Here is a 10,981-nt window from a genome sequence, read left to right as displayed (position 1 = left end):
CCGAAAACAACTGTATCGGATCTGGAATATTCTTGAAAATGTCATGTTTTAATTTGTCAGTACACAGTACCTCATATAAGGACCAATTGGCCTTGGTAAAGTTCCACCTGGATGACGGTGGCTCATCAGTAGGGTTAACAGTCTTAAGTATAGTGGGAAAATGATCACTCCCGCAGAGGTCATCATGGACAGACCATGTAAATTCATTAAACAAATTAGAGTCTGTGAGTGACAGATCGAGGGCAGAATAAGTACCAGTGGCTGGATGTAAATAGGTACTGGAATCATCATTAAAGATACATAAGTTATTGTCAGAAAGAAAATCCTCAATTATTTTTCCTTTATTATTAGCATTGGTACTTCCCCACAACGGATTGTGTCCGTTCAGATCACCCATGATAATGCAGGGCTTTGGAAGTTGATCATATAGCTTTTGAAGATCAGATTGACGAAGATCTGAAGAAGGCGGGATATATAAGGAGCACAGCGTAAAAGCAATGTGGAGAGTCAGACGAACAGCAACAGTTTGAAGATTTGTATTAAGATGGACTAGGCTATGTATGATGCCCTGTCGCACCAAGATAGTTGAGCCTCCTGTTGCCTTATCTCCAGGAGGAGAAAAGGAATGATAATCATCGTACTGTCTTAAAGTAAACTTATCTGTACTTTTGAGGTAGGTTTCTTGAAGACATAGTGCTGACGGCTTTAAATCTTGTATCAATAATTGGATCTCATTGAAATTATGTCTAAGTCCTCTGCAATTCCATTACATTAGATTGGGCAATTGAGTCATGGTGGCTCAATAGGAGATCTTTCACGGGAATGTGAGGAGGAACTACTCCTCTGCCTGTCCTGTGAGGACAGGGTGACCTCCATATCCAGAGGTCCAAAAAAGTTCTGTAGAGGAACCTCTGAACATGTAGGGACGGTTGTTGTTGGTTTTCTATTCAATTTCTTTTTTTCTTTTCTTGTCAAAGGAATGGTGTCCGGTAGGGACATAGACGTTGAAGATTTATTCTCGGGCTGACTCTCTGTCTGAGAATTTGTTTCAGGCTGACTCTCTGTCTGAGATCCAGCACTGGACTGAGTGGCTATGGAAATAGACTGCTTTATTGAAGCTGTTACAACAGGTTGTTCAGACTTGACCCATGTTGTTACAGAACGAGTGACTGCAGCAGAGTATGTTATATTGGCAGGAGCTGAGGTCTGATGTGTGAACAGTTTCTTGGCCTCTAGATAAGAAATGTTTTTTTCACTTTTGATTTTCATAATGTTTGATTCTCTTTGCCACACAGGGCAGGACCTTGATGATGCAGGATGTGGGCCATGACAGTTGAAGCAGTAAAAATCTTTTTCACAATCTGAGGATTCATGGGTGCCACCACAACGATGGCACACCACAGAGTTGTTACAAGACTTTGACCCATGACCGAACTGTTGGCATTTGTAACATCGGAGTGGATTGGGGACATACACCTCCACTCCGATATTGAAATAACCTGCCTTAATTGATTGCGGAATCGATGTACGCGCAAACGTCAGGAGATACGTGTTAGTATTTGATATTACACCATCTTTCTTGACAGTGAAACGTTTTACTGCGGTGACAGCTTGCTCCTCCAACTCTGCAGCAATGTCCTCTTCCGACATGTCGGACAAGCAACGAGCCCTGTCGCGAACGATGCCTCTGCAAGAATTCAGTGTTCTGTGCACAGCAACCTCAATATCGGCAAAAGTTGTGATAGACAAAAGATTGAGAGTTTGCTGTCTCCGTGCACACTCAACCAGAAGTGAGCCACTACGAAGACGGGTGACATTTTTCACCTCTCCACAAATTCCAGAAATTGCTTTAGAAATAGCAAACGGGTTCAGTTTGATAGGTAATTTATCGCTAGCCTCAATAACTAAGAATCTAGCCCAAGAATCAATGTTTGAAGAAGTATTTCCATATGAGTGGTCTATATCCTCAATACGTCTCTTCTTTTCATTCCGAGAGGAACCAGATTGTTGTAGTGACATGATGAAAGAAAATAATTCCACACCCCTGCTCCCCACCCACCACCGAGTGACACTAAGGACGGTGTCAAATTGCACCGGATATCCAGGATGCTGACACCAGGGATACAGGGATGCTATACTCCAGCAAATATGACTTGAATAGCTATATTTATCTACCAGATGTAGTGCCAGGCAGGTTCAGTCCATGACAAGAAACTGGAGACATACAGAATACAGAGGTCAACATCACCAGATTGGCCCATGAGCCACCGCCTTCTAGCGTAAGACTCTAGGCAATTTATTACATCCAAAATTGTTAATTCATACAAAGTATGCATGGCCAAGACCAAAATATACATTAAAATATAACACAGGTGTGCATATGCAATTTTACGCACAGGGCCTGGCATGACCAGCCGATTGATAAGATCGGGCCCATCTTACCACCCGTCTAGGCGAAGTAAGGGTCGAAGTAGTGTGTTGGGCAAAGGAACACAGTTCCAGAAACCAGTGCCCTCAACTACCAGACTCCCGTCCTCCGCCGACACAGGGACGCAACCCACGGCAAACGGGCTGCCCACTTTGGTCGCCTCTTACGACCAGCAATGGGGTGCTGTGGAAATATTCTACCCCGGTTCCACACGGGGGAAGAGCTATTAGCGCTACCCAGCACTCACCACGAGGAGGTTGCTCTTCACGAGTGCCCCCAATCGCTGAACTGAGTGGTACACCTCAGCGGTGGATTTTCTCTAAAGCTGACTGGTCTGCATTTACTCCAGCTGCTTTGTGCTCTAACACAATCACGCCTGCTATAAACTCTATTGATATGGAGCAGTTTTCCAAATGCTTTGTCTCTAACATTATTGATGCTGCCAATAGATTTATAGGCAGAAGTTCTGATAAACGTCCGCTTAAACCGCCTGTTTGTTGGTGGACGGATAAATGTCAATCAGCACATGGTGCCAGGAAGAGGGCAAAGAAAATCGTTGAAAGATCGGCTTTGTCGTGTGATTTAATTGAGTATAGGCACACTTCCGCATTACTGAAAAGAACTGTTATTGAAGCAAAACGTTTGTCTTGGTCCAATTACACCAGTTCTATAAATAACAATACACTTCTATCCCAGGTATGGAGGAAAGTGAAAAAGATTTCTGGTAGTTCATGTTCCAATCGTGCTATTCCGTCTATTGGTAAAGTCACGCCTGCAACAACAAATATAGACAAGAGTAATGCACTGGCTCAGTCATTTGAAAAAGTATCGAGTACTGATAACTTTAACTCAGATTTTCTCCTCTATAAAGAAACACTTGAATCAGAATTCTCGGACATCTTACATTGTCCAACATACTATATTGCGGATTACAACTCATTAATTAGTTTCCGGGAATTAAAGAATGATATTTCTGGACGGAAAAATACTTCTCCAGGAGATGATTTAAATGTTTACATATCTTCCCCTTATCAGCCTTGAAACCATGCTATTACTGTTTAATAATATTTGGCTGAGGGCAAACTTCCCACTTCTTGGAAAAAAGCAATAGAAGTTCCAATTCCGAAGCCTGGTAAAGATCCCACTGAAGCCACATCCTACAGACCTTTTGCTCTTACCTCTAACATGTGTAAAATAATGTAGAGAATGGTAAATAACCGTCTGGTGTACTTCATGGAAAAGAACAATCTGTTTTCAGAAGTTCAATCAGGATTTAGAAAAAATAGATCTTGTGCTGATCATTTAGTGCGACTTGAAACTGATATTAAAAATGCATTAGGTAGCACTGAATATTTAATGGCTGTTTTCATGGACATTGAAAAAGCATATCACATATTGTGGTAGGAAGGTTTGGTAATTAAACTGTATAACCTTGGAGTTTGTGGACGTAAGCTTGATTGGATAAATGATTTCTTAATGGGTAGAACTATACAAGTTCGCATTGGAACGTCACTGTCACATATTTATATTTTAGAGGATGGAACATCTCAAGGAAGTGTGATCAGCCCAACGTTATTTAATGTCATGATAAATTATTTGTTTGACAATATTAATATCCTGGTTGAAACATCACAGTTTGCAGATGATGGAGCGTTATGGAAAAGGTCCGGTAATTTTGACACTGTCTTCAAAGGCTCTCTATCTTGTACAGAATTGGTGTGTACATTGGGGTTTTAAGATTTCAGCTAATGAATCTTCTGCTATCATTTTTACTCGGAAAAAGATTCCTCATAATTCAAAATTAGTCTTGTGTGGTTCTGAATTGGAGTTTGTCAATAAAGTTTTTAGGTCTCTGGTTTGATAAGAGGCTCACCTGGAAACCACATGTGGACTATCTGATTCAAAAATGCAATAAGTCCTGAACTTTCTGAGAAGTATTTCCAGTACCAATTGGGTGCCAACAGGAAGTGTTTGTTAATGTTGTATAGAGCCCTCACTAAAACAAAAACACGTCAAATGCGTTGAATATTTTCATGACTCTTGGAAAAATGGTATGGGGCCTTATGGGGTGCGATCTCAGAGAACGGCTTTCAATCATACTGTGCGTGATGTTGCACCAGATGACACTACTGTTCTGCCTGAAAAGCCACCATGGCTGCTTGAACTACCATCAGTTTATCTTGATGTCCTGGAGCAGGTAAATAAATGTGAGCCAGCACCTCGAGTTAAAGCTATAGCTGAGGAACATATCCGAAGTCTACAGTGGTTAAATGCCATGCAGATTTACACTGATGGCTCTAAGTGCCCAGTGACTGGTCGTGTTGGTGGTGGTATATTCATCGTTAATGAAAAGAGAAAACTTTCTATCCGATTGGTTGATCACTTATCAGTATTTTCTGCTGAAATTGGAGAAATCATTGAAGCATTGCGTTGGATTAATTTTTTAAGGCCTGTTTCAGCGGTAATTTTCAGTGACTCTGTCAGTGCATTACAAGCAGGCACTCGTGAAGAGCAACCTCCTCCTGGACAGTGCTGGGTAACGCTAATCGCTCTTTCCCCGTGTGGAACCGGGGCAGAATATTTCCACAGCCCCCCATTGCTGGTCGTATGAGGCGACTAAAATGGGCAACCTGTTTGCCGTGGGTTGCGCCCCTGTGTCGGTGGAGGACGGGATTCTGGTGGTTGAGGGGACTGGTGCCAGGAACAGTGTTCCTTTGCCCAACACACCACTTTGACCCTTACTTCACCTAGACGGGTGGTAGAATTGGCCCGTTTCTATCAATCGGCTGGTCACGCCATGCCCTGTGCATGGATACGTTACACTTCAAAATCATTGTTATAACTGTATATCCTCAACATGTAATATTATGAAATAATCATGTTGTAAATAACTTTGCCTAGAGTCCTATGCCAGAAGGCGGTGGCTCATGGGCCAATCTGGCATTACTGACCTCCAGGTTCTATTGGTCTTCAGGTAAATGTCTTGGGCGGAACCAGCCTGACTTTTACCCTGTTTGACAATTTTAGCTACCTGTGTTCTTTTTGCTGGAGTATAGCACCCTTGTAACCCTGGTGTTTGTAGTCGGTTTCCACTACAACACTGTCCTTGTTGACACTCCATGGCGGGTGGGGAACAGGGGTGTCGAATTTCTTTCTTTCATCATGGCTACCCCCTTGTTCGCTGGTTCTCGATCCAAAACAAAAAGACGTCACATTGACACAAATAATGCAACATCTTCTGATGAAGAGTCTGCAAACATTGTTGATTCTTGGCCCCGTTTTCTTGTTGTAGAAGGAGTTGATGGTGAACCCCTCAAAATCAACCCCTTTGTAGTTTCCAAATCCATAGAAGGTATATGTGGAAATGTTACCAATGTTACTCGTCTCCGTTCTGGCTCCCTACAACAGTCTCTAAATCTACTCCAAGCTAATCACTTTGCAAATACTGAGATTGTTGTCTCAGTGCACAAAACTCTGAACTCATGTCGAGGCATTGTACGAGATCGTGCAAAATGCCTTTCAGACATGTCTGAGGAGGATATTGCCACAGAGTTAAAAAATCAAGGTGTGACTTCTGTGAAGAGATTCACAAGGAAAGATGGTGACAACTTTATTAAAACTAATACCTACCTTTTCACATTTGCTCTCTCAAAGATTCCATCATCAATCAAAGCAGGGTATTTCAACATCGGAGTGGATGTATATATACCAAATCCACTCCGTTGTTTCAAATGCCAACAGTTTGGACATGGTGCGAAATCTTTTCGAAACTCGCCCGTTTGTTCCCGCTGCAGTAAGTCCCATGAAAGCACAGACTGCACCAATACAATCAAATGTGCAAATTGCAGCGGGGATCACATGTCCTCATTTAAATCATGCCCCTGTTATGAGGGACAAACCAAAATTCTAAAAATCAAATACACCAACGACATTTCTTTCACAGAAGCAAAACAATTATTAAACCAAGAGTCACCCACCTCTTCTTCTCAGCTGACTTACTCTGCTGCAGTCTCCTGTCTCCACTCAAAGTTGATGCTGGAAGCCAAACGGCTATTACCTGGGTTTCAGATGAACAGACCATTTTGTTTTCAATCAATTCTGACAAGACCAATGTTTCATCATCAGCTTCACAAACTGTAGTTTCTACAGAGCCTCGGCCACAATCTGCACCTGAACCGTCACCTGAACCTGTACCTGAACCTGTACCTGGAACTGTACCTCTCACTGAAATGATGACAAGAAAAGGAAAAAAACACCAAAAGAAAAAAGAATCAAAGGCCCTGAAACACACTGAGGTGCCTTTATCTTTGACAGTACCTCTGGAGGTTCATAACCCCTTTGAACCTCTAGATATGGAAGTCATCCCATCTCCGCCAATACAACGGAGAGGGTCTTCCTCCCGCTCACGATCTCCAGTTGAACCCCCATGAGTTGCTCTGCTACCCTCATACAATGGAATTGTAGAGGACTTCGGAACAATTATAACGATCTTCAGCTACTAATTCAAGATTTAAAACCATCAACAATTTGTTTACAGGAAACTTTCCTCAAAACCTTCGATAAGTTTGATTTACGACAGTACGACTCCTACCATTGCTTTTCCCCTCCGGGGGATAAAGCAGCTGGAGGATCTTCTGTAATGGTGAGGCAGGGCGTCCTTCACAGTCCTGTTCCTCTCAATACCCCTCTTCAGGCTGTTGCGGTACGTGTAACATTAAATGTTGTTTTTACATTATGTTCTTTGTATGTACCACCATCGTACTCTCTTTGACAGTCTGATCTTCAGGCACTATATGACCAGCTCCCAAAGCCGTGTGTTATCATGGGTGATCTGAATGGTCATAACCCACTTTGGGGTAGTAATGTCACTAATAATAAAAGAAAGGTACTTGAGGATTTTCTCTTAAATAATGATTTGTGCATATTTAATGATGGTACTCACACATATCTCCATCCTGCAACTGGCACTAACTCTTGTTTAGACCTGTCAGTTGTAGATTCTGAATTACTTAATGAATTTGGATGGTCGGTCCACGATGACCTCTGTGGAAGTGACCATTTTCCTACTATTTTACAATCTGTGACACCTTCTGATGTTTCTCCGTCATCACGATGGAATTTTGCTAAGGCAAACTGGGCATTATATGAAGTCCTTTGCATTAATCATCTTAAACCTGATGGTTTTCTCGATGTTTCCGACCCTATAAAACTTTTTTCTGATAAACTAAATCAAATAGCTGATGAATGTATTCCGAAGTCCTCTTCAAATCCTCACATACGTAAACCATGGTTCAGCAATGATTGCAAGCTAGCTAGGAAGGCAAGGAAAAAAGCTGAACAATATTTCCGTCGCCATCCTATGGTCCACAATTTAAATAAATTTAAAATATTAAACGCTAAGGCACGGCGTACTTTTAAACAAAACAAGCGTCAGTCTTGGCAAAATTATGTCTCCAAGATAAATTCACGTACGCCGATATCTAAGGTATAGAACATGATTAAGAAAATTAAAGGTAAGGGTTCTAAATTAGGTGTTCACCACCTTGAAAATGGGAATGACTTATTAACCGATACTTCAGAGATTGCTAATAAACTTGGTGAAACTCTGGCTCAACATTCTTCCTCTTTGAACTATGCCCCTAAATTCGAAAAATATCAAAAGCAGCAAGAAAAGAAACCTATAAATTTTAATTCAGATAATGGCGAGGATTACAATGAAATCTTTTCCATTCATGAACTCAATACTGCCCTTGGGCAAGCTCATGACACTGCTTCAGGGTCTGATAATATACATTATCAACTCTTAAAACATTTACCGCAATCCTGTTTAGAAACCCTCTTGATGATCTTTGATAAAGTCAGGAGAATTTCCTTCTTCATGGCGTGATGCTATAGTAATTCCCATACCTAAACCTGGTCGTAATCATACTGATACTTCCAATTATCGACCAATTTCATTGACTAGTTGCGTTTGCAAAACCATGGAACGCATGGTCAATTACAGATTAACCTGGTACTTGGAATCAAATGACTTAATCACAAATATCCAATGTGGATTCCGTAAACATCGCAGTACCATTGACCACTTAGTTCGACTGGAGTCATTCGTTAAGAATGCCATTGTAAATAAGCAACATGCAGTGTCTATCTTTTTCGATCTAGAAAAAGCATACGACACTACATGGAAGCACGGTATTTTAAAAGACTTACATGACTTTGGATTGCGAGGCCGTTTGCCTCAATTTATATCCAAGTTTTTATCTGACAGACAATTTCAAGTCCGCGTGGGTACTACCCTGTCTGATCATTATAATCAGGATCAGGGTGTCCCACAAGGCAGTATTTTATCTGTCACATTGTTCAGCATTAAAATTAATAGCCTCTCTAAGGTTTTAAATGACTCCATTGATGGATTTTATTCGTGGATGACTTTAACATATCATGTCGTGGTATAAACATGCATACTATCGAAAGACAATTACAATTATGTCTCAATAAGATAAATAAATGGTGTTTAGAAAAATGGTTTTAAATTTTCGAAATCCAAAACAAACTGTTTACACTTTTGTAGGAAATACAAACCTCATAAAGACCCTGAGTTAGTTTTAGATAGCACACCGATTAAAGTTGTAAAAGAGGCTAAATTCCTGGGTATTATTTTTGACCACCATTTAACCTTTTTACCACATATAAAATATTTGAAAAATAAATGCCTGAAGGCCCTTGACCTACTGAAAGTTGTTTCAAATTGCAAGTGGGGAGGGGATCAGAAAACCCTACTCCAATTATACAGAGCACTAATTCGCTCTAAACTGGATTATGGCTCCATCGTCTATGGTGGAGCCTGTAAAAGCAACCTTAAACTTTTGGATACTATCCATCATCAAGGTCTAAGACTCTGTCTTGGATCTTTCCGAACTTCTCCTATTCACAGTCTGTACGTTGAAGCTGATGAGCCATCTCTTAAACAACGCCGCATTAAATTATCCTTACAGTATGTCTCTAAATTACGCTCTAATAATTCGAAACCAGCATATGACTGTGTTTTTCACCCCCTTTATGAAAATCTCTATTAAAAAAAATCATCGGTTCTCCCCCCACTTGGAATAAGACTTCAATCTGATATTTCAGCTGCTCAAATTAATCTTGACGATATAGCCCCCACGCAGCTTTTGTCTTCTCCACCTTGGCAGTTAGTAAAGCCAGAGGTGGATCTGACATTAACTAAATTAAAGAAATCGGAAACAAATCCACTTATTTATAAACAAAATTACAATGAATTAAGAAACACATATAATACTTACAAATTTATATTTACTGATGGATCCAAGGATAGTGGCGCTGTTGCTAGTGCCACTGTCATTGGATCCAGGACTATCTCCTCCAGATTACCCGATAATAGTTCTATTTTCACAGCAGAGGCCAATGCCATTTTAACAGCTTTACAATATATCAGTAAACAGTCAAAATATAAGAAATGTATCATATTTTCCGATTCTCTTTCTTGCCTGCAGGCTATCCATAACGTATCCTGTCAATATCCACTTTTAATCAAAATTATTGAATTATTTAATGAACTTGCTACTGGCCAATACGACATCGTCTTTTGTTGGTTGCCCAGTCATGTGGGCATCAAAGGCAATTCAATGGCTGATGCTGCTGCAAAAGCAGCCCTCAACAAATCTGTGACACCGCTTCTGATCCAATACACTGATTTTAAACCCTTGATTCGAACTTACATCCGAGATCTTATGCAACAGAAGAGGGATGCCCAAGTAGGTATCAATAAATTACATGAAATTAAACCAAATATCGGTTACACCCCTTTGGGCTGTCAGTCCAGATTTGAAGAGGTCATTATGCGACGATGTCGTATTGGCCACAGCAGATGTACGCACGAATATTTATTACAAGGTGAGGATCCTCCGTTTTGTATCCCTTGTGATGAAAGAATCACGGTCAAGCATGTCCTGCTTGACTGTGTTGATTTTTCCATCACAAGGGATAAATATTTCAATGTAAAAACAATTAAGGACCTTTTTAATGATGTTAATTCTCGTTTAATATTATGTTTTTTAAAAGAAATAGAACTTGTTCATAAATTTTGATGTGTTCAATGTATTGTTTTAAAAATTGGTAGTGCGAAATTCATAACTTAGATTGTTAGTGGCTGTACCCTTGAGGGGGGTTGAAGTAGCGTAAAATTATTGTCCCCCTAAGAGGGTATGTAAGTCCCAAATCATTCGAAGTATTTTTCTGCACACAAGGCTTTTAAACGTAGTATCTTCGTTATTTTAATCTAAGGCTTAACTGGTACACTGTCGCCAGTGACTGAAGGGATGATATAAATCCTGCCGGGGTCCATGCAGGAAGCAAAAGTACTGTAAGTCCCCATGGTCCCCAGTATGGTGATCTCCCTTCAGTTGCTGACGATTTCTAGCCCATTTTTAAATTGTGGTGTTCATTAATGCTTACTGTCTTTTAATATTCTCAACTAGTTTTAAATCAAGTCTGTGATATTCTAGTTATTCTACTGTCCTTCGTTGATAGCTT

The 10,981-nt window shown here is 40.5% G+C and overlaps 1 protein-coding gene across 1 annotated transcript; it reads right to left on the bottom strand.

Annotated features, from left to right (window-relative positions):
* Positions 1 to 789: 789 nt before the first annotated feature.
* LOC125373261 lies at positions 790 to 2,019 on the bottom strand. Its single transcript, XM_048384261.1, has one exon. The coding sequence runs from the start codon at positions 2,017 to 2,019 to the stop codon at positions 790 to 792; it is 1,230 nt and encodes a 409-aa protein (XP_048240218.1).
* Between the last annotated feature and the right edge of the window lie 8,962 nt (positions 2,020 to 10,981).

This window comes from Haliotis rufescens, unplaced genomic scaffold (genome assembly GCF_023055435.1).
Source record: "Haliotis rufescens isolate VD_foot unplaced genomic scaffold, xgHalRufe1.0.p SCAF_5, whole genome shotgun sequence".
Classification (NCBI taxonomy): domain Eukaryota; kingdom Metazoa; phylum Mollusca; class Gastropoda; order Lepetellida; family Haliotidae; genus Haliotis; species Haliotis rufescens.
This window is presented reverse-complemented; position numbering and strand designations above follow the sequence as displayed.

What these genes read in the sequence shown, in the direction of transcription:
- LOC125373261 (XM_048384261.1), bottom strand. Translation starts at nt 2,019, where the DNA reads ATGTCACTACAACAATCTGGTTCCTCTCGGAATGAAAAGAAGAGACGT.